The following is a 25,321-nucleotide window of genomic DNA, read 5'->3' as shown; positions in this document are numbered from 1 at the left end:
GGTGTGGATTAAATATGTAGAAATGAATTTGTTCATCTTCTCTATTTCTTAGTGAAGCTCTCTGTCACTATTTTCCTAGAATGATATTTCACATTATAGTCATATTAGTACCTGGTTTTCTTTCTTTCTTGTTCTTTTTTGTTTATTTTGAGAGATATAGAGAGAGCATGAGCTAGGAAGACAGGGAGAGAGAGAGAATCCCAAGCAGGCTCTGTCTGGTCAATACACAGAGCCTGACATGGGGCTTGAACTCAGGAAACCTTGAGATCATGATCTGATCCAAAATCAAGAGTCTGACACTTAAGCCACTGAGCCAACCAGGGGCTCCTGGCACCTGGTTTTCTTAATAATTACCTATTTGTATCAGGACCCTAAATTAGTAAATTTGTTAATTTTTGTTACTTCATTATGAATTGAGGTCAAACTTTTTGTATTATCCATTAGTCATTTGTTTATTAAATTAGCCAAAAAGTCAACATGTTTTCATAAAGAATTATTTGATGGTAAGTCTGTAAGAAGGAACAGAGTAGGTGTTACAAAGATGTTTAAGTACAATGTATAAGTAAATGGAAATTGAGCTGAACAAATGAAGAAGTTGAAAAAATAGTATGTGAAAAGAAAAATACCAAATCTTTTAATTTAAAACTAACTGATTTTAAAATGATTTTCAAAGAACTAGTCCCTTGTTTGAGAAACTGTAGACCAGGTTATTAAATGTAGATGCAGCATAAAGACACTGGAGAACAATTTTCCAAGGGTCTCTAGTTGTTGTTGTTGTTGTCATTTATACATCTTGCAAACAAAGTAGTAATCAGTCTTTGCTCTAGATTATATTTTTAAGGATGTTTGCATATCAAATAGCCTTGGGAGAGAGAGGTCATGTTTCCTTCTGGGAAAAAAAGGGACGGCATTCTTATTGTTCATTATAAATTATTCAGTCTCCCAAAGCTTGAAGTTCCTCTACTGTACTGCAATCCATGGTGTGTAGAGCATCCACTGGGCCTCATCTGTATCACCCCCATGGGACCTGGAGATAAGGGGAGCTGATGCAAATATGAGCATGCTCATGGTGCCGTGGAAAGAAGTCCTTCATTTGTGACCCAGGAGTCTCATGTCTTTTCCTACCACCCATGAGCTCTGGCAGATTGTCCAGTTACCTTGCAAGTTAAATAATATCTCATACCTTTCACAGTTCTTGACAAGTCATAGTTAAGAAGGAAGTGATTAAGACATTCTCCTTTACTCAGAGAGAATGGTAGGCAGAGTAAAGGCTTCCCAAGATATTTACATCTACACCCTGGAAACTTCAAACATGTTCTGTAACACAGCAAGGAGAAACCAAGGTTGCAGATGGAATTCAGGTCCTCAATAATTAAACTGCTTTTAAAATTAAGGAGATTATCCTGGATTATTTGGGTGGGCTCAAAGTAATCACAAGAGCTTTTTGAATGTACAAGAGGGAGGCAGACAAGTCAATGTCAGAGCAGGAGAGATGTGAAGATGGTACATGGTGGATTCGAAGATGGATGAAGATGGGGCTCCTGGGTGGCTCAGTCGGCTGAGTGTCCGACTTTGGCTCAGGTCGTGATCTCACGATCCGTGAGTTCGAGCCCTGCATCTGGCTCTGTGCTGACAGCTCAAAGCCTGGAGCCTGCTTCGGATTCTGTCTCCCTCTCGCTCTGATCCTCCCCCGTTCATGCTCTGTCTCTCTCTGTCTCGAAAATAAATAAACGTTACAAAAAAAAAATTAAAAAAAAAAAAAAGAAGACGGATGAAGGGGCCATGAACTTAGGAATGAAGACAGCCTCTAAAAACTGAAAAGTACAAGGAAACAGATTCTCCCCTGGAGCCTCCAAAAGGAATGCAGGCCAGTGGACACCTTGATTTCAGTACAGTGAGTCTAAGATAAAAAACAATGTTGTTTAAGCTTCCAAAATTGCAGTAATTTTTTACAGCAACCACAGAAATGCTAATACAGAGGAGCAAGTGTTAAACATTCTGACATGGAAAGTTTTGGGTTTTTTTCTCTCCTTGCCTGTTGGCTTATGCTCATCCTTTAGGCCTCAGTTTAGATGTTCTGTCTTTTCTAAGAAGAGTTCTCTGTTCTCTCTTTGTGAAGTAGCCCCTTCCTGTTATATTCTATCATGGCACTATGTTTTTGGAGCACTTTCTATAAACACAATTAAAATCAGGGTTTGTTATAATTTTTCTGCAGCTAAAACATTATATGTATCCTAAATTAAAATTGACAATTGTCTTTGTTGTCTTTTTGGTGAAAGTTTGTCCTTTATTGTAAGACCATATCCTTCCTATATTTTTAATTTAAAATGTTCTTGAAATAAAATGCTGTTGTTAGAAAGCACTAGTTGTTTTTTTCTTTTCTTTTTAAAATATGTTTTCTTGGGTAATAAAATGTGGGCAACCTATGTTGATCCCTATTAAAAACTCTGTACTGATACATGAAATTAAAAAATCTGGGCACCACAACTCCAGGTACTGTCAGATGCCATGTATTGTCCTAGTATTTCATTCTTCCTTCAATGGAATGCATACTGAATTTTGTTTCATTGCTTTTTCATTTATGAACTAGAATCCTTATGAAGGGAAAGGACATGACTGTTTTGGGTTATATCCCCAGAGCTTAACACAGTGCCTGACATAGAACAGGAACACAATAAAAGTTTGTTGAATGACATTGGATCAGGAAATAAAAATTTCTAAGAGATTAGCATGTCTATGATGAGAATATAAGTATTAAAATTATATTTCCCATGCAAATATCTCAAGATAAAAATATGAAAAAGTTATACATTTGAGAAAAAACAGCCATTGCTTTTGCATATGGCATGCTCCTAAAATTATATTTATATTTCCAAATCAATGACCTCAAAGATACTAATACTCTTCATATAGATTCTTACATAACAAATTTCTTTTAAAGCTCAGTATTAAAAAGACTACCTCTTCTCATGATTAGCATTATTTGAAATCAGTAAATGTGAGGTAGCCAAATGAATGCCACTTCTCTTTCACCTTGGCTTCTATAATGCACAGACTACCACTTGTGTGTTTGGAGAGCAGGGGGCACAGAATAGGCTTTCGTGATTTACTCTATTTCTTCTTTCCTATCCAATTCCCTTGGCCAGGTCCCTGTCTGATTCTCTTTTTGACTTCCGTTCCTTTGCTCTTATTTTAACTGTGTTTCTTTGTATAGTAAGCCAACACAAGTACTTCTGAAAAAAAGAAAATTAAAGTATCAACTGGTTCAATCACTGAGGTATTCAAGTCCCAATGTAGGAGTTTTCACAATTGCAAGGCTTCTCCTACATTCTTTCCTCTAGGCTTTGTCTTATTTTCTCACAGTAAGAGTAACGTCCAAGGTCATCTTCCCACTGTGCAGTTTACCTGGCAACTATTTAAATAAGTGAATCATAAATGTTTAAAGCCAAATTCCCTCTTGGACATATAATCCCTATGTAATGTTTTAAAAAGGAAGTAATTTTGAGATAAAGGGGAACTGTAATTATATAGATTTGAACATTCAGTAAATGACCATAAAGGACAGACATATATTTCCCAGCAAGTGCATGCTAAAATGTATAAGGACAGACTTCCTATGAAATGATACTAAAAATATTAGAATTGAGTCTAATTAAAAGACATTTTAAAGGAATTTGAATGAATCTGTATCTTAATCTGCAGTTATTCACAGAGTACAAATAGGAATGTGAGCCTTCTATTAGAGCACAGGTTTATACAAACAGTATGAGGCTTTATGAGTTTTTTTTCTCCTCTGTGAGATGGGGGTTTGAAGGAGAAATAAGGATGGAATGTGCTTCTTCCAAAAGTGTTTGATGGACGGGCTACAGGGGTGAGTCACAGGTCCCCCCACAGTAGCCTCAGAACAGTCCCATTTTATCTTTCTAAATTAACTGAGCTCACGTTAAGCCACGGGTTGTAGGTATCTGTTCAAATCAGCATGTGCCCTTTTTATGATTGTTCAGTGATTTGGTTATGTTGATTATAAAATATTTTGAATGTCAATCATGCCTCTATATAAGATTTTAATTTGAAAAAGGACTCCATTGTTAAGCAGGCGGTATTGCATAGTGGTTACAGTTTACTATATGTTTGGAATCAGAGAGACCGAAGTTCAGGCTATAACTCTGCTATTTACTAAAAGGTTAATCTTAAGGAAGTTACTTGACTTCCCACAGCCTTAGTTTCTTTACTTGAAAAATGGGGCTAATGATTGTCCTACTTCTTTGGGTGGTTGTGAGAACTGAAGGAGGTGTAGTAAATGAACTGCTGGCACACACCAACTGCTTAAGAAATGCTGACACACAGGGGTGCCTGGGTGGCTCAGTTGGTTGGGTGTCTGACGTTAGCTCAGGTCATGATCTTGCAGTTTGTGAGTTCGAGCCCCGCGTCCCTGGGCTCTGTGCTGACAGCTTGGAGCCTGGAGCCAGCTTCAGGTTCTGTGTCTCCCTCTCTCTCTACCCCTCCACTGCTCACACTCTGTCTCTCTCTCTCAAAAATAAATAAACGTCAAAAAAATTAAAAAAAAAAAAGAAATGCTGACACGCAAACAAAAAGCTAATCAGAGTTAAGACCATACCTCTAAGTATTTAAATGGAGGCAATTTCACAACAATAAAAGAAAAACAATATTCCTTTTTGTTGTTGTTGGGTATGGAAGTGAAGAAATATTTCTTTTCTTTACATCTTAGAGATGAAGAATGAAAAAAAGAATTTTAAAAATGTATCTATAATCTATGAATTTTATATTTAAAAAAACATTATTACAGGAGGCAATTGGTACTCAAAGTACAGCATTAGTCTTCTGATGTAATGGAGGAAAATAGTCATCCTATTAAGTCACTGTCACCAGTCAGAGAGAATTCCAAGTTGGGTATCATGGTTGGCTCAGCCATTATTGACAGTCTTTATATTTTTTATTCTAGAGTAAATATGTGATAGGAGGAATCAGATTATTTTCCTATTTGAAATAAATGATTTATACCAGACACTAATTAAAATGTAACACTTTCAACAAAATTTAACAAGAAAAACGTCACCCAGAATTAATATAACTATGCTACCATATGTTACCTGTAAAACACATTATTAGATAAATATTCCAGGTGAGTTCTACCTTTAGCTAGCTATTACTTCTTCTGTATTTATTTTTCCTCTAAGGATTTTCTACAAGAAATGACACCACTAGACTTGGTTCATTAGAAACAATATCAAAGTCTAAAATGTTACAATCTCAAATAATAAACAATTCCTAAATTGCCAAAGATTTTATAATCTCCAAATATAAGAGAAATAATGCTTTTATACAAGAACCTTACTACTAATAAAGAGCTTTCTGATTTTTATAGACTAGGAATATTTTTTTCTAAATGTTATTGCTTAACTACTATCCCATTTCTTGAAAATATGAGCATGCACTTCGTTTTAGAGACATTTGCCTCATACTGTAAGAAATGGCCACTCAGGCCAGTGTTGGCACTACTAAAGGATGGTAATTGGGTCCTAATGCAAGTTTATAACCCAACACAAATTAAAAGAAAATCATTTTCTCCTACTCTGCAAAGAATTACCAGAATTATATAAGGGAAAACTTATTCGCCCAAAAGGAACTTTTCAAATTTGTTTTGAATTTAAAACCATTGCACTTTTTTTTTCTTTTTTTGAGAGAGTGAGTGAGAGACTGCAAGCTGGGGAGAGGGGCATGGAGACAGAGACAGAGAGAGAGAGAGAGAGAGAGAGAGACAGAGAGAGAGAGAGAGAGAGAGAATCCCAAGCAGGCTCCAGGCTCAGCACGGAGCACATGTAGAGCTTGATCCCGAGACCCTGGGATCATGACCTCAGCTGAAATCAAGAGTCAGCTGACTGAGCCACTCAGGCATCCCAAAACCATTGCACCCTTGAGAAAAACACCAAAAACCCAGGTATATAAACCCAGAAGTGGAAATACACAGAAAAGCAAATGCAAATCGCTCTTAAACATAGGAAAATATTCTCAACTCATACATCACATAAGAAGTGCAAATCTGCCTTACACTGATTTTTTAAATCTATTATTTTGGAAAAGATTTAAAAATCTGATAACACACTAGTTTAGTTAGAATAAAGGAAAATTGGTCTCATACACAGCCAATAGATGTCTTATTTGGCAATGTTTATTAAAGTTTCAAATGTGCAAACTCTTGGATTCTAATTCAAGGAATATATCCTGCAGACATGCCTGCATTAATGCAAAATGACATGTATATAAAGTTGTTAACTACAGCACTATTTCTAAGAGCAAAACCCTCTTAATTGTAGCACTATTTCTAAGAAGAACATACTGGAAACAACCCATATGTTCATCAATAGGGAATACATGTCTTCAATATAATGGAATATTATGCCATGACAAAGAGAAGGAAATATGTATACACTGATATAGAACAGTTCTCTATTTTTACTTTTAAGTAAAGATGTCAAGTTCAGAAAGAATATTATGTATTAGCACATTTCTTATATTCATTAACTTAAATGATAAACAATTGTTGCCCATAGAGATGGAAATTGGGTGGCTGGATGATAAGAGTGGAGAGGAGACATTTTGCTGCATACTATTTTCTACCTCTTTAATTTTTATCTGCATAAATGTATTACCTGTCCAAAAAAAACCAGTGAGAAATATAAAATATATAAAACAAATGCACTCAGTGGCCCAGCACACCTCCCACTTGTGACAGTCATGCTCTGTGTGGGTGAGCTGATAACTGACCTGAGGATTCTACTGTGCATGTTACTGTCATCAGGATGTACTTAAGTGGAGGTCAAGAACCTGTCACAACCACCTACACCTCTCTCTAGCATCAGCTAAACCTTTTGGCATTCATTTTCATTTTTTCATATTCTTCCTCTGACAGCCTAAATTAACAAGAGGCAGTAGCAGCAACTGTGTGATGCCTTAAATGGACATTCCCACATGTAAGATCATGTTCTCTGGATGCCCCCTCTGAGCACTCTGCCTAAATCCATCACTTAGCAGTCGGGGCCTGCTTTAGAATGCACCCTTAGTGTTCCTGCCACTAACGTGCAGAGAAGTATACCATAACTCAATTCTAAAGTATCTGTGAGGACAACTTTCTGTTGGAGCCAGAAATGCTGAGCAGAGCCCTTAGTGCCAGCGATGGCTTTCTATACTCGAAGATGACATATGTCCCTGGTGTTAGAGAGCATAATATTTTACTTACTACTTTTGCTTAAGTGGATACTTGATTGCTGCTCCCATAACCCATACAAATGATAGGGAGTTCTGTTCATTCCTAATTTGAGATTAGTATCAGGGCTGAGCTACTTTAAACTACGTTGGATATCTTTTTTCAGTCTCTTGCTGAGTGAAGTTTCAAAGTTATAAAATGATTAAAAGAAAAACAAAAGAACCAACTGGTGTTGAAGTTACCAGCTTTCAACATTCACACCTCATGAAGGCATCGGCAAGTGTGAATATTGATTGTTGCATTAATTTTTATTTTTCATCATTCTGCTTGGTATTTAAAAACATTTGCTTCTTGTTCTTAAAACTTAACATGCCAACAAATAATGATCACCCTATCTCCAAGCCAGTGCTCTGGGACACATCCCAAATAGAGGATACTAAAAGCACAGAGCACGCACACACACACACACACACACACACACACACACACACACAATACACACGACATGTTAATAAAGTCACTGAGAATTCTTATTTGTCAATATTTTAAATTATTTTTTTAAACACTCAAGGTAAATTAGGGTGACTCTTTCATTAAACAGATGTGCTTACCACTACATGTATTAATATGTTGCCTTCTGAGTAGTCATAAACAATTATTCAGTAATATTTCAAATATCAAAAACAAGCAAAAAATCCAATAAATATAAATGAGCATGCCAAAATATACAAATAACCCTGCTGACTAACTTTAGAGGTTTATTATAAGAGCGATTTATCATTGTAGTTTACAGAATTCTAGTAACCCTTACTACTTTTTGATTAGTGCTGTGCATACATAGGAAAAAAGGACACAGGACAGGTACAAGTAACAAAAAGAAGAAAATTTTTCTTACACTGTTTTTCTTCTCTTTCAGACTAAGCCTTGCTGAGTTTTCCAAGAAGACTGAGAACAAGTAGATTATGTACTGACCTTCACCTAGGCTAGACTATTGACCAGTAGAATTGAGGGGGGGATAACTAATACGTGTTTCCTTAAGCATGTTTCAACCCTCTTTGAATGAGACTCTGTGCTCTGTGGTTTCCCCTCTGAAATCTGTCCTCCTACTGCTGCCTACTCTTATATACCTGGCCCCTCCCATTGGAAATAAATCATCCCATACCCTTAATCAAGAGGTTGAATATTCTTCCACATTCTTTAATTTAAGCCAGGCCCTCCAAGGAGCTCAGGCCCCCCGCAGCCTCTGTCATATAGAAGTTTTTTTGTCCTTCCTATCCCCTTAGCTCAGTATCTCAGAACACCACGTCATTTAGCTATTCTACCCTCTTCAACTCTGTCATCTACAGACTCTTGATTATTTCCCCACATTTACTAAGAGCTGACCCCTGGATTATGATTCCTCTTTGTCCTCTATCCCTACATCATCCTGAGTGACATCCAGCTGTAGACGACATCTAATATGCTGGTCTTTTCACTTATTTATTTATTTTTAACTCCTCAACTCCTTAATTCTTCTAATTTAGCAGCACAATCCCATGGAACTTAACTTCTCAAATCTTATACTCCAGTACTACTCCTCGACCAAACCTCCTAGGCTTTCAGCTCTTTTACTCTCATGTGCTCACATGCCTTTCCCTGAACCATCAGTCCCTGCACCACTGTGCACTCTCTCAATCTGATAGCTCTCTTCTGTCCTTTCCTACTCAGCCCAGACCCCCAGCCCACCACTACAACCATTCTCCCATCATTAATCACAAGGGTTCTGCCCTCAAAGCCAATGAGATCATTGAAACCTCATGTCTGCGTCAAAACTTTTGGATTCTCAGAGACACATTGTAGAATATCATACAACTTTGCTGTTTGTTGTCATTATAAAGTCATGGTCCCTCTTCCCTGAAGAGGCCCTGAATCCTCTGCCTTAATCCTATATAGCCCTTCTCTAATTTGTCTCTGTTACCTATGCAATTTTTGGTTTCAAGTCTCAGAACCCTCAACTGCTTCCAACTCAATTAAAAAAATCTGAGCTAAGAATTATTTCAAACCTCCACCTGTAACAACTTTTCCTTCTCACCTTAGTGAAATGGGTTTCCTCATGTTCAGATCTAACCTTTCCATCTGTCTCCACTTCCCTGTCCTTTCATACTTCCTTGGGAAAATCTCACATTTTCAATCATCTTTTTATTACTATTATTCTCTCTTTCTCTCTATGTGTGGGCTTTCCCAATATAATCAGGTCCAGTGTCCTTATTCTTAAAGTGAAAATCACTTTACATAACTTTACATTCTCTTTGAACCCATTTCTCTTCTTCCTTACAAGGTAAATGGTTTTTTTATTTTATTTTTTAAATTAATTTTTTATAGTTTTGAGTTTTTAATTAAGTTCCAGTTAGTTAACATATAGTATAATACTAGTTTCAGGAGTAGAATTTAGTGATTCATCATCAAGGTAAATGTTTTCATGTTTTGGACACTGTGCCCACTTCTCTTTTCAACTTCACTTCTGCTTTGTTTTGAAATAAGCCAAGCTTTCACTTGACTATACAATGAAATCAGCTGTCAGTTTGAGATAATGGTTTATTCTTTTAACAAAGGTAATTGAGATTAAAACACATATTTAACCATATAATGTGCAAAGACTATTTTTTTCCAGTGTGTGAAATTTTAAGGTATAAATTGTGCTTGCTAAATTTTATTCCACATTCTAAATAGCAGATATGTGAACATGGTTAATCTAACCTTTGGGTTCCCAACTACTTCCCCAGGTTTGCTAAATTGTGTTCAGTCTCATTCTTGAGGAAGCAAGGTTTCCAAGTTGAGTTGCAGTGATGACCATTAAAATTGTTCTCTCCCTAGACCTTCAACAAACAGATTATTTTTCACTCTTAATGCTACCTCTAGACACTCTGTAACCAGCTATTTTCTTGAATCCTCCAGTCCATGAGGAGTTACTTCTTAGAGTTCCCTATTAATTGGTCTCATCATTTCTTAATATGATAGTTTTTTATTAATTGCTCACATTCTTTTTTCATCTCTCTTTCCCTTCCCTTCCCTTCCCTTCCCTTCCCTTCCCTTCCCTTCCCTTCCCTTCCCTTCCCTTCCTTTCCCTTCCCACTTTAAATCTAACATGGGGCTTGAACTCACAGCCCTGAGACCAAGAGTCAGCATGCTCTACTGACTGAGGCAGCCAGGCACCCCTCATCCTTCTTTCTTTCTACACTTCAGGGAGTATCAGGTATGGATGATTCCTCAGTGTCTATCTTTGGTTATAAACTCTCCTCTATGCTTTCTACATGCCTCTATCTAACAAGTGTGCTGCTTTGCCACTTGGCTTAAACAAAACATGTCCAAAATTTCATTAATTCATTTACCCTTAAATGTGCTCATGTTCCTGAGTTGGTGGCACTTTGATCCTTAGAAAATGCTTGTTTCTCACCTGCCAGCAATGGGTAAAAATTATCCTTCCTTCCTTCCTTCCTTCCTTCCTCCCTCCCTCCCTCTACTTTGGTTTCTCTTCTTTGTACTTACTATTGCTCATCCAATTCTGACTTTTACTTTTCTCACCTAAATTATTGCAGGTATAGCCTCCAAATAGCCTCCAGTCTTTTCCCTCTCAAGTCTTCCTCTAAACCAGTGGTTTTCAATTATTTTTGACCAAATTCCATGGTAAGAAGTGTATGTTACATCACACCCAGGACACCTTCCCTCCCTCCTTCCCTCCAACACATACAGCTAGAGAGCACACACAATTTCTTTCTTTTTTCTCTCTTCTTCCTATCTATATTTTTATTTATAGGTATAGATATACCTAGATATATAACAGAAACCAAAATTTCACAACATAAAGACTTACCTTCCAATACTCTATGAACTCTAATAGTTCCTATTATACTATATTCCCATTCCGTTCCATTTCATTCTGTTTCTATCAAACACAATGCTGGTCACAAATCATTAAATTAATTTCACAACCCAGTACTAGATTATAACCCAGAGATTAAGCACTATTTTTGCTCTCTATATACATTAGACTGATATAGCAAGAACAAAAATCTGACTCCATCATTCTCTATATTAATCCTTTTAGAAGGCCTCCTGTCATCTGCTGGATAATGTCCAATATCTTGATAAGGCATGCATGGCCCCCTGGCAAGCTGTCAGCTCTTCTAGCTTCATCTCTCCCCATTCTGCCCTGCACTTTCTACCCTGGCAGCCCTCAACTTCTTCCTGTTTTACCTACCCTGGAGTTTTCTCTTTCTGGTTCTTTCATATCCTCATCTGCCTAGCTGCTTTCCTCTAAAAGCAATACTTGGTTTGTGACAACTAAAAGTCTACAATAAGAGGTAGTGAGAAAGTGATCACCTAATAATTTGTGTTTGATTTCTTGGTATAAATTACCCCACAAAGTCAATAATTTCTTATTCATAGATTGGTATCATCATCATCATCATCATCATCATCATCATCATCATCATCATTGACCAAAACAAGTACTCCAGAAATTGTTTATTTCTGGAAATAAAATATACTTTGGCAGTGGCATTCAGGAATGTATGAATCCAATGTTCTAGGTACAAAATAAGGAAACCACACTGAGACAGTACAAAAAAACTATTTTCCTTTTTTTATTACCTCCTGCCTAACTATATATCCTATTCTCTGTTAGGAACAGGATCATCTCCCAGGTGGAAACAAAGTCTTCCCTATTTTCTTGAATGTCAAATAAGGCAACAGAGGAGTTAAGCAAATAAGTAGATGTTGAAATAAAAATTTTCCCCTGCCCTTCTTTTACATAATCTGAATCAAAAGAGTAGCTACAAACTTACTCTACAATACATTTCTGTGAACAAATTCAAGTGGATCTCATCTACTGGGCACCTGCAGGATCCGTGTGAACATCACAATGTATTGTGTATGATGGCTGGAAAGGCATGGAGAAAAAAGACAGAGGATTGCCGTTTTTAACTTTATTTTGCTTTGGAAGCCTTGCAATAAATTTGGAAAGTTGGGTAGTGGGAAAAATGTTGGGCAACATTATCTAATATTTGGATAAGAATCATCTTTGTGTGTGTGTATAAACCTCAACATGGAATCATCCAATTGAAACACAATTTAGTTTGTATAAAATTTCTGTGATTGAGTTGGTTGGGTTTTGAGTCACACAATGTAAACAATGTTAACTATATTTAAAAACTACATTGACATTTACTATCATTTGATTCAAATCCAAAACAAACACTTGTAAACTATGGAAATGATCCTGTTCCTGGAAAGATCTCCCTCAGCTTCTCATGGATTAATAAATTGCTTTTCATGAGGTCATCACTGAGGGGATAAATTTAGTATTTCAGAGACGCAAACTAACTAACCACTGACTGGAGTTTAGTATCAATGTATTTCTTAGTATTAACAGGAAAATGTTCATGAAGTGAATTTGCTTTTTAAGTAAATAGAAGATTATTTAAGTGTAGATTTCTAAGGAATAAATTTTCATGACAATGATATTTAAAAGTTTCTTGATGCTTTTTAATAGCTTTCAAATGTTTAGATAGTACCTCTCTTAATTTCCTTAAAACACACACACACACAGACACACACACACACACACACACACACACGGGTTAACTCCTATTGTAGGTGATTTTAAAGGGGAAGAAAGTTCTCAGTAGTTCTCAGCTATTATTTGCTCAATAAAATCACTTGTGAACTTAAAAATACCAATGTCCCAGGCATGGTCATTATCTGAACCCCACAATTCTATCAGACTCTCTGAAGGTGGGGTTAAGCATCTATCTATCTATCTATCTATCTATCTATCTATCTATATGTATGTATTTAATAGCTTCCCTAATAAAGTTGTACTTATGTCAAGAATCTACAAGGTTCATAATATTTTTATATGGGATGTGATTCCTCTTTCATTTGTAAAGTGATATAAATGATAGTATAGTCTTCTTTATTGAACATGCTCCTTCTCATCCCTCCCCCCATGTTCTACCACTATGGAAAAACTCAGTTCTCTCTGAGATAGCAAATGCCTGCCCTGTGAACCTCACTGGTCCCTTTTCTCACTCTTCCTCTCCTTTTGATTCTCCCCACAAGTTATGAGTGCGGTGTGCAGGTGAGAATGGTTGCTCCTCTCCTTGCTGTGTCCATGGCTGCTGTTATGTGGTAAAGGAAAGGCGGGCTCAGCAGGAGTCACATGACTCAGGTATGCAGAGCCATCCACATCAAAAGGCTTGATAGTAACAGGGGTTCATTGAATTGAGGAATGACCTTAGACATTTTCCCCACTTTCATATATTTTAATAATACTCAGTCTGAAATACATTGTGCTCCTTTAACCAATCATCAACCTCCCTTTGTAGCTTAAATCTTTTAATCTTTCTGATTCCCCTAGGGTGGGACTGATGACCACTGAAGTTAATTAAATTACACTGAAATATGTAGGAAGTCCTTCTAAATGTCCACTTCAAAGACACATTTCAAAAAAAAAATATCTTAAGATATAAACAATAACACACTAAATTAAAAATAAAAAAATACATAATCTGAAAATGCAAATGAAGTCTTGTAAGGTAGGCAGCAAGTCCCTATTCTGTCTTCTTGAGGGCAGGAACTTTAACTTGCATTTGTATCCCCTGCACCTAGGACTATGATAGACTGAAACAGCTATTAAATGTTAGTGGTATTATTTTCTTATAATGGCAAATCCTGCTTTTCTAGAGATATGTCTTATTTAACTAGTGTTTCACTATAGGTATATATCTAATTTTATTCTTTTATTTTTGAGGTTAAGAGCATTTATTTTGTGTTTTCCTGCTATGTAAATTGTTAGCATATAAAAAATATCTTATTAGTTATGGTGTTCCTGAATAGAACAAAGATGGCAACAATCAAGTTAAAAAACTGAAATGTTTAATCCTGAATATAAAATTTCAAGTCAATTTATTCCTAAGAAAAATGAAATATTTCCAGCATAACAATTTGTGCATTTAAGTGAAAGCTTATATTTTTGCAGAATGCAGTTAAATAGTTCAAAATCATGTTTGATTTAGATCACTGGTTCTAAAATGTGGAACAGAGTAGAAAACATACACTATTTTGGCACCTAGCTTTGATTGAATTTCAAATATTCTTAAAAGAAGACTGTAAATTTTTAATGTTAAAGGGAAAAGAGTATATGCATTAAAACAATGATGATAAAAACTAAAATAGAAAGAATCCTTTGGGGTACTAAAGTTTTAAGTTACATACACATACTGTTCAGGGAAATGAGGTACTTGAGAAGTACAAAGACAACTTGTACATGAATTTCGAGTTCATCACATTTTCAACAAGCAATCCGACATGATAGCACTTTGTAGCTGGGCATTAGTTGTTATCATTCCTACTAAACAGCATTCTAAGGAGTTAAGGATGTTACTCAAAGTCACACAGTAATTACAAACCAGAAACAGCATCACAGATAATCTGACTCCAAATTCAGTGTTCTGTCCATCACAGCTCTGGACCCACATGGCCACCAATGGCTATGCCAGCTAGATATACAGAAGTGCATGCCACTAACTTGCTAGAGGAACAGTGGCAGGCACTTGTGAATGTTGTGGGGCATAAATCCTTGCTACTTAGAGGGGTCCCTAGACCAGCAGTTTGGGAGCTTATTTGAAATAAGGCATCTTGTGTCCCACCATATGTGGGAATGTGTAAGAATCTACATTTTTTATAATATTCCTATACAATTTTTATATACTCTAAAGTGAAAAGCAATAGTGTAAAGAATTCCAGACATGAAATCAGGGCACCTAAATTCAATCTCAGCCTTGCCAGAAACTAGCTGTGGCATTTTAAGTTTTTTTTTTTTCTCCTAACTTTTTAGAGTGTCAGTTTCTTTATATGTAAAATGAAGTTGATAATATGTCTTTAAGGGTTATTGTGATGCTTTTCTGAATAAAAGGGTCTGGATCCCAGTAGGAGTTAAGAAATGCAAACTGGATCCATATGCAAATGCACATATCTTTAAAAAGATAGCACAAGCACTCAGAATTTGGTGAACTCTCCATTTCTTGATTATATTGCACTAAGAACTATGTGTTAGAATCGATTTAAATTAAGCTTTCTGGGATGTCCACATTTTCATGCCCTAGAGATCTGCAGCAGAATTATTCTCAGCAGAGCAATTATAGGTGAGGCTGCCCTATAATGAGATATCTTTGCTACTTCATTAAATAAACCCCCTTGGATGGGCTCCAAAATGGACCTGCCTCATACCAAATTCCATTACCCTGGAAGTAATCGCATAAGAAGGCCCTGGTGCAGGTTCAATCATCCAGGATACCTACCATTTACCATAAAGGGAATGTGTTCTAGAACACTGATTCCCAAAAGCTGGTTCTCAGACCAATGCTTTATTGACCCAAGGGGAAATAAAAAATACAATTTAGTCAACTTTTCATAAAATTAACATTTAACTTATTTTTAAAATATCCTTCATTCTGAGAGTGTGCCCTTTCTATTTTCTATCTCTTTGGCATTAAACTGTTCCATATTTTTATAAAATAATGATGATAATAGATTGTAACTTTTGTAATGTTCTCTTTTCCACCACTAACTTTTTCAGTTTTTGAAAAAATTTTACAGGTCCTTGAAATCCAACTCAACCTGGAATCCAAATTTTCTAGCTCACTATTATAGAAAAAACTGCTTAAAAGGAAATTCTTTCTTACGAAATTAGTGAGGGCATAGAGCATTTTAAGTTAAGAACCAAACAAATCTGTTAATGTGGACATACCAGAGTGCAATGTTCCTCAAACTCCAGTGTGTGCAAAGATCACTTGGGATCCTGATTCTGTAGGTCTGATGCAATCCAAAATTCTGTATTTCCAACAAACTCACACTTACAGTAGCAAAGGTACAGTGGTTAATTGGGGAACCAGAGCACCCTGGTTCAGCTTCCCATTCTACCACTTCTGGCTATTGTCCCTTGAGCAAGTTTTAACAGTTTAACATCTGTTTTAAAAAAAAGAGGTAACAAGCTCCAAATGGAATCAGTTGTGCTAAGCTCCATGTCAGCAAATAGACTTAATACCTAACCTAATAAATTGCAGGTTCAGTTTTCCAGGAATATAACCTTTAACCAGTCAACATGGAATTAGCTGGTCAGCACTATTTGGACAATCCACTCGATGAACCTTTCTATTGCCTAAAGGCAACCTTGACTGAAACAATGCATTCTTTATTAATAATTTGTTTCCTGTCCCTTTTATGCCTTTTAAAATCTTCCATTTTAGGGGCACCTGTGTGGCTCAGTTGGTTAAGTGTCTGACTGAGACTCCAGTCATGATCTTGCAGTTTGTGAGTTCTAGCCCTGCATGGGGCTCTGTGCTAACAGCTCAGAGCCTGGAGCCTGCTTTAGATTCTGTATCTCCCCCTCTCTCTCTCTCCCTCTCTCCTGCTTACTCTCTCTCTCTCTTAAAATAAAATAAAATATTATTTTTTTTTTAATCTTCCATTTTATACAACCCTTCAGAGTTCCTTTCTATTGCTAGAGAGCATGGTGCCAGATTCATGAACGGTTGAATAAAGACAATTAGATCTTTAAATTTACTCACTTGAATTTTTGTTTTAACGGATTTGGTGGCAGCAGCAAGATTAAGGAAGACTTCCAACAGCTTCTGGGACAATGAGAAACACTGGATTGATACCCTGCAAGCATTTTTTGAGTCCAATGTCTTTCTCACTATTTCTGAGGGCCATGGGTAAGTTCTTGTTGGTTCTGAGCTCTCCAGATCTAATTGGCTTTTCAGTCTGCTTTGAGTAAAAAACCCCAGCCCTTGTTTCTGTCTCCAGATTCCATGTTGGAAACTGCTGACGGTTTAGTCTGTAGTTTCCCATTTGTTTGGAATCCTTCCTCAGATTTCACGTTAGGAACTGCTGGTGGCAGCTGCAGTACTCCATTTATTTGGAATCAGACCACAGCCCCTGTTCTTTGGGTCTGTTGGCCCAATCCTCTCACTATTCTCAGGTTCCATGGTGGGAATTGCTGTTAGTGCATGCAGAGTCTTCTCTTGGTCACTCTGTAGTAACATCTAACCCCCCAGCCCTTGATCTTATCTCAAGATCCACATGGGAACTGTTAGTGGCAGTTTGCAGTTCCCCATTCATGTGGAACCCCTAGTCCATAGTCCCCATTTGTTGAAGTCTGCAGGTTCGATCATTTCCCCAGTCCCCAGTTTGTTAGTTATTGCCACTATGTTAACGTGCACATGAGGTAAAGGCTAACTGCTAATGGGAATCTCAGAAAACAAAAAAGCCACAAATTGGTGGGCAAGAGTCAAGCACTTAAGGCTGTTAGAGCACTCATTATGTAACTCAAAGACTCCCATGTTGGTTATCCAGAATGGGTTAGACTGACACTAGGGTCATCTGTCAAGCTCAAGAACATTTGCGTGCAATGAGGCACGCTATAAAACATCACACGGTTCTTAACCTAGTGGCACATCCTTTTCAGGTATTAATTTGGCTCTGACAGACCCAAAGGCTAAGTAAAATGAATGAATGAATGAATGAATGAATGATAAAAATTGTATCCTTATATTCCAAAAAGTTAAGTGCGCCATCTTCTGTTACGCCAGTTCTTATGTCTAAGAACTATGGTCCCATCAGCTATAAACATCTAGAAAAATTGCAGTCTTACTAAAAACAACCTAGAATTACAATGGCCATTATGGTCTTATTTCGATAAGATTATTTAAGAAGTACTCTTAAAAGTCAGGCCTCCCAAATCAAATAAACAGAATAGGATACCTATCTTAACTGTTATGTAGAGGCTTCAAGACTCCAAAGTAAGTCATTGAAAGTTTTGTTGCAAAAGGCTAATGAAAAATTAAAGATACAAAAGATATCTCAAATAACACTTAGGCCTCCCCCATTATACCCTCCTAAGGATCTATCAGACCCAGAAATTGATATCTTGGTTGTAATTACCCAGATGCTGGAAAAGAGGTTGTCCTCAAAGGCCCTATCCAAATTCTTTAATAGCAACTCAAATGCTCCCATATCTACCTTCAAAGTAGGGCTCCTCCCCAAATTAATGGGACTCACTGATCTTCTGGTAAACTGCTACGTTATTCCGTTAAACAGCTAAAGGAAACTAAAAATAAATTTAATGAAAGCCTTGCCAAATCCTAGTAAATATCAGAGCTACACTCTCCATTTTAAACCTCAGTCAGAATCTGCAGATGGGATCCTGGAAAAACTGGCAGGCAGAAGCCAGCAAAGGGTGAGAATTCTTACTAGATTCAGCTTTCCCAGCTCTCTATCTGTAGTACTGGGTAGAGAGAGGAAATAAAAATATCTTTTGCACCTTCTCTGAGGACACCTCTTAAGGCCAAGGGGTTGTTCAGTCCTGTCAGAAATATTTACTATTTGTCTTGGCTAACAGCTACAAAGTAGCTTCATGGTAAAAAATTGGCCCAGTTGCAGAGCCTGATAAGAAATTTTTTTTAAGGCCTCCTCCCTCAAGCTATATACCCAGTGAGATAGAAAAAAAGAGAGCTTTGAAAAAGAATTTACTAAAAAAGATAATATACTTACATTGGTGGATCAACTCTTGGTGTCATTTAGGCTGTGAGCCAATTCTTTGAGGGATTGAGAACAACTGTCCTTATCTTACATATCTTTGCAAAAATAAAAATGCAGCTCTAGAGGCAGCTCAGGGTTCATCTATCCCTTTTTAACCAATCCTAAAATCTCCCCTATTTATCTCAATAGACTTGTAAATATTGGCCTTAGGAAACCAAAGTCCTTCTTGGAGGAACTTACATTTTTCTCTGTGAGGAAACCAAAGTCCTTCTTGGAGGAACTTACATTTTTCTCTGTGCCTTTGAGATATAAACTCTTATCTAGGCCATCTCCTTAAAGTAGAAACTTGAGGGAGGTAACTTTTAATGAAGGAAAAAAAATAAGGGGGAGGGGAAGAGTTTCTTTCTTTTTTTCAAAAGAAAAAAGCTTCTCCACAGCTTCTGTGAGTTTACTCGTCAAGGGCAAATACGAATCCTAAGTGTCTTCTCCACAAATACCAGTAGAAGAAGTTTTAGTCATCTGAGCAGATAAACTTAATTTATTCCAAATGTTCTTTTATAACTAATGAATTTTACATTATTGTGCCTGTTTTATGGCTAAAATTTTTAAATGAAACTGCAACATCTCTGTTTGTGTCTGTATGTTTGTATGTGTCTACATATGTGTATAGATATGTGATATTTTTCTACTCCTGGATGGTATTGCCAAAATCAATTTGTAAAAGCTCTATTTAGTCGGTTTGAAGGCAAGTGCTTATAAAGATTGTGTGTTCTAAAACTCTCAGAAATACAAAAATTAATCCAAATGATTTTTAATTTCACATGATCTAGGATTAATCTTTAGTAAATAAAACCTAGTTTAAGGCGTGTCTTTAGAGTTATCAGCATTAAATATAAAACTTTTATTCCGCCTGGGTTTACTCATCAAATAAGTTCTTGTTACCTCTATTGAAATTTGTTGGTCAAAAGAATAACTCAGGATGACTTACTTTGTCTAATGTCTCAGAAAGTTTTTGTGGGTAATCTAAACATAATGGTTAAGAACGAGTAAATTAGAATACACGTAAGTAGGATAAAAAGTTTTTAGGTAAACTTTTCAAATAGTTTCCCCAAATCTTTGTAGTAACCTGAAACCTGAAAGTTTTGCTAAGTTCAATGATGAGGTAAGTTAAATTCATTAAATATCCAGATCATTTCCAAAGAAGATAAAACAGAAACATTAATTACTGAACATAGGTTTATCCTCTCTTGGTTTCCTTTTTTACAAAGGAACTGAAGATATTTGGATCTCTCAGTAAATATATTTTATGTCACATTGAAAAAATTGTACTCTTAGGAAGCATATGTCTCTAAGAATCATAAAATGTAAATTTGCCAATCTGAAGAATGTCAATGTAATAGTTCACAATTATGTGAGAAGTGAGATGATTCATTTTCAGAAATATCAAATAAAAGCTGTGCTGTCTAGTTAACAGGTTAACTAGATTAACAGTTTATAGGTTTACAACCTATTGGAAATATTTATGAACAACAACCCCACCCCCCCCAACAATGGAGTCCCAAACCCTTAGACACTTCACTTCCTGGTTCTTCTTCCCCTCTCCATTCCGGGAGCTTTGCAGTGTGCATGCACCAAAGAACAGAAGTCTCTGTGACACCTCAAGGAATGCACTTTTTGCCTTACATGGGCATAGGCAACTTCCAGGTAAGGCCGTAACCTCTGCAGTACTCAGCCAATGAGGAATCAGGGTAGGGACTTGCATGCATGCTAGGAGATAAATTGCCTGCTGAAACTGCCCAGTGTGTGCCTGTCCATCAGACACCCACTCTTGCAAGAATGTTGATTAAAGCCTTGCTTCACATGCTCCAAGTCTCTGCATCCCTCTTTTGATTGGGTTGGTGGGCTTATTTCTCACAATTGTTTACTTGGTTTTTACTAAAAATTAAAGTTATAAAAAGAATGAAAAATTCTAATATATAATTAAAACTACTAGAAATAATATGGGAAATATCCTGTATGCAAGTAAAGTAAGATGTGTAAAGTAAAAGAAGGCACAAAGAATGGAGATGGATTTTGTTGAGGAAAAAGGGGAATTTTATCCTAAAGAGAGGTAGAAAAGAGAAAAAAAATGGGAAAAATCTAAATCTAAAAAAGTTGTAGAAGAAGTACAAAGAAGGAAACTTGGGAAAATAATTTTATGCGTGATCAAGCTGGATAAAATTAAATAAAGTTATTGTAAGGTTTTTTTCAAATAAGCTTTGATATGATTAATGTACTTATCCTTAAGAAAAACTAGAACTTAATACTCTTTCATCTGCCAGAAGGACAAAGTTTTCTTGGACTATTGGTCTGCCCTCATGAAAGATTGTGAAAGGTCTTCCTCCTTTACCCTCTAAGTAATCTGCCTACAAAGCAAAGATTTGTGTTTTATCAAAATGATTTCCTGTGCTCTTTATCATCAAGTCTTTGATTACTTACAAAAAAACCCAAAAAATTAATAGTTGTCCTTTAAAAATTACAGGGAATAGGATCTAGGCATACAAATGTGATTTAATATGAATGTGTTTTTATCTTCAGCTTCTACCTTTTGCCCTATTAGTATGTCTTCTGATGTGAATATAAACACAAGAGCAAATAATGACTGATCTTAATAAAACTTAACAAATATGAATGAGTTGGTCACAGAGCTAAGCACTAATCTCACCTACATAACTGGTTCAACTTTATATAGTGAAAATAAAGCATAAAAATAAATTATTTCATCAATCACATTTAAATAAATGCTTTCTGTGTTCTGCAATCCTAAAAGATTAAAGTTGACTGCTTTTTGGAAGCTAAATTATTGTCTTCTGAATCACTGTTTACCATTTTATCTTAATCATTCTAAAACATTACCAGAAAATTTATCTATCTAGTGGGTGACCATGTTATGAAAACAAAAGGAGCTAATGCTTTGCAAGAGTATAAGGAAACTAACATAAATAGAATATTCCTAATGGGGTTATTAGAGGCCTTGAGAATTATCATGTCAATAAATATTCACAAATCTCCAGAACCTTTCCCCATTTTTTATTTTTGTTTCTTTTCTGTGGTTCAGTCTTTAACCACAACCAGCCTTCTGTATACTCCTACAGTTGACTTTGTATCACCCATTTGGCAAGCATTCTGTATCCCTCAAAATGCCTCCCAAGATTTAGCACTAGATGGGAAAGTTGCCTTCCCATTCTCTTCCTCCTCCGTAACAGAACCCCTGAATGTTAGTGCCATACAGAATAAAGACCAGATTTTTCAGCCTCCCTTGTAGGTTTGTGTGGCCACATGACTAAATTTGAATCAATGGGGGAAAAAATGGAAATGGTGTGTGCAACTTCTGTGAATTGTGCTCATGGGGACCTGGTGTATAGGGACACGGTGTATCTCTCTCCTTCCTTTATCTCCCTTCTGGCTGGCTAGATGCATATGATGTCACCAACAGGAGCTGCCATTTTAGACCATGAGGTCAAAGCACATCTAGAGGAACAAAACAGAATGTGGTACTCTAATGATCATACCATACCAGCGTTTGACTATGCACATTTATGTTAAAAAATAAAAATAAACCCTCTTGCTTTAGACACTGTTGTTTAGGGTTTTCTATCACTTAGAGACAAACCTAATCCTAGCTGATGTACACTCAAATATTTGCTGGTACATATATCTTTCAGGTGTGATCCTTATCTTTAAGTCTTGGTCTCTGTCATCCATCTTGCCCTACTCAAAGCCATGTTAGGACATAATGAAAAGGAAGAGATGCATTAAATAATACCTAAGAACAGTCAGTTTTGAAGAAGTTAAATTTAGGAGAAGAAAGGATTAACGAGGTTAAAAATCTTTTCTATTCCCAGAAGTTTTGGTTTATTAAGAGACATTCTAGGTAAAATTTCAAAGTTAACTCCCAAGATAATTAGACAAAAGCTAGGCCAGATGTCTAAGCTAAGTTTTGGTCTCAAAATAATTACCTTTGTTAATTACCAGTAATTAGTGTCAGCATCCAACACTTTCCTAAAAACCTTTGTGGGGAGGGGGGTGGAGAGAGGTGGGGGGAGAGAGGGAGGCAGACAGGGAAAGAGACAGACAGAGAGAGACAGACAGAGAGAGATTGTGCATAAGAGAGAGTCAGAACAAAAGCATTTTCTAGAACAATTATATCTTGGGGTCATTAAAACCCGATTCAAATTTTATAATTTTGAACATTGATTGGGTTATGGAAAAACCAGATATTTTCTTCCAGTTAGGGCAAATACCTTTTGCTTCTATCTAGACTTAATTTGAAGTTTATATCCTTTCTTATTTTATGCTTTTTTTCATTTCCAACATGATTATTTTTCTTCATCTTCAAAATTTTACCTTTAACTCTGCTTCCCCCACCCTCAAAAAACAATTTTTGCTGAAAATGGCCCTAAGTGGAAGATCTCAGGGTTCTTCTTGAGCCTTTCTTCAGGATCCTTTCCTCAGCCAGAAGCTCTGGTGTTTAGCTCAAAAGTACAGCATAGGACTCTCAGTGATTTGTGGCACTTTTTCTATAGTGCACAAGTTTACGTAATGCATTATTCTTCCCTTCTTTGTGTAGATGACCCTTTGTGAAGACAGAAATATTTATAGATGCGTCTATTTTTACACTACCTCATCATTTCATATCTCTTTGGGCCTCCTTTTCTGTGCTTAAAGTTTCTTTTTAAATATTTAGGGGAACCATTGTCTGGTATTATCCATTAATAATTCATTGTAAATGTAGTCATTTTAACCTGCAAATAACAGTGTAAATAATACTTGACTCTTTAAATCTCTATCACAAACATGTCATACTAACTTCTGCTCATGCCTCCTGTCCTATGGTAGATCCATTGCCCCTTTATCCTATCTCTTTTTAACTGGTTTACTGGTTTGTCACCCTCACCAGACTGTTAGAGAGAAAGAAACATGTTCTAGCTCATTTTTTTATATCTCCAGTGGCCACCAAGCACATATAGAATGCATTAACATTTTTTTTGTAATTAATGAAATATGCCAATATTGTCAGGCTAGTAGGACTTTTAGCGACACACTTCGGTCCTTTTATAGGTTCAGTGAGTCATAAGACGGAACAATTTTTCCCACCACCTATTTTGTGTTTTAGTGGTGACTCCCAATTTTATTTGAGTCCGTGGGCTATTTCGTTATGCCATAAACAATACTGACCAATTTACCTGCTTGCAGAGAGAAAAATAATTATTTATAAAGCTCACTAGAAAGGGAAGGAAAGTGAAATGTGATGATAAAGTAAAATGGTGCTATTTTATTTTTAATAAGTATCAGGCATAAATTATCAGCCCACGCTAAACAGTAAAGATGGTTACATTTAATCATGAAGACTACATATCAAAAGGGAAAATTCATATACTCATTAACTGCCTATTTCTAGAGAGAAAATCTATATTCTACCCACCACCACTGTATTAAAACTTTATGGCTTTTATAGGTATACTTCTAAATTACAAAACCAACTGCATTTTTATATGTTGCCATTCACTGCAGGGTTTGTTAACAGAGAAAAATCATGAGGTTTGCTTTTGGGGTGCTTTCTATATGTCAAGTGCACACAGGCATATAATTTGCAGGCATATCTTATTTGCTTTATGTAAACTGGGAATCATATAATCCTGATATCATTCAATATTTTCACTCCATGATCACTGCTCATTACAGTATGATCAGAGCTGCTCAATGTAATCACACTTTCCATTTCACAGCTTCCTGTAATCAACCTATATATTCTTTAATCCCATACCTCCAATGCTGTTCTGAACTGTCCTGCTGCCACGGCGTATTTCTTTTGTCTGTAGCAAGAGCTGGCATCCTTTAAGGCTAACTGAAGCCATTTGTCAATCTGAGGCAGAAAGCTGAAATTAGGTACATGCAGAGGGTCTACAATTTCAGCAGCTTGGCATGATGGTCGAATCCCAGTAGACACGAAGGACTCTACAAACTCATAGCTCACAGCCTCTTCATCGACGTAGACCAACTTCGCCTCCACATCCATGATATTTTTTAAGGGGATGTGAGGCAGAGGCATGGTGATCAATGTGCTGTCAAGTTCCGTTATCTTTGCCTCTTTCTTTCCAGCTGGCTTTTCTTCATTTTCTGCCTTTCTTTTAAAAGCCACTTTCTCTAAATCATTGCTATGTTTTTCTTTGATGCTCTTTGTCATTTTTATTCTTTCGACTGTGATTTCTACCTGTTTATCTCCACAACTTTTCTTAACTTCTTGTGATGTTTCCAGGATGCGTGGCTGGCTTGCTAAGGTAGACATTTTCTTGTTTGTGTTTATCTTTGGGACAAGCTGATCAGGACAGTCTCTATTCACTGTATTCTCCAAATTCCTACTGCTTCCTGAATCCATTGATTCCCCTCTGCAACTCCTGGAAGGGTGAGAAGAAGGAAAATAATTAAAACAATGTTTTGAAGTTCCAATGGTTTAAAACTATAGTCAAATTCATT

The 25,321-nt window shown here is 36.4% G+C and overlaps 1 protein-coding gene across 4 annotated transcripts in view; it reads right to left on the bottom strand.

The window, feature by feature from the left end:
* SPATA16 (spermatogenesis associated 16) overlaps positions 1-25,321 on the bottom strand; it is a 242,839-nt gene that overhangs the window by 193,656 nt on the left and 23,862 nt on the right. For all 4 annotated transcript variants that reach the window (XM_042903103.1, XM_042903104.1, XM_042903105.1 and 1 more), the window contains exon 2: positions 24,612-25,242. In XM_042903103.1, coding sequence (XP_042759037.1) covers positions 24,612-25,223 — 612 coding nt within the window. In that variant the 5' untranslated portion in view covers positions 25,224-25,242. The remainder of the gene's footprint in view (positions 1-24,611; positions 25,243-25,321) is intronic.

This window comes from Panthera leo, chromosome C2, assembly GCF_018350215.1.
Source record: "Panthera leo isolate Ple1 chromosome C2, P.leo_Ple1_pat1.1, whole genome shotgun sequence".
NCBI lineage: Eukaryota > Metazoa > Chordata > Mammalia > Carnivora > Felidae > Panthera > Panthera leo.
Note: the sequence above shows the minus strand (reverse complement) of the source record. Positions and strands in the feature narration are given on the sequence as shown.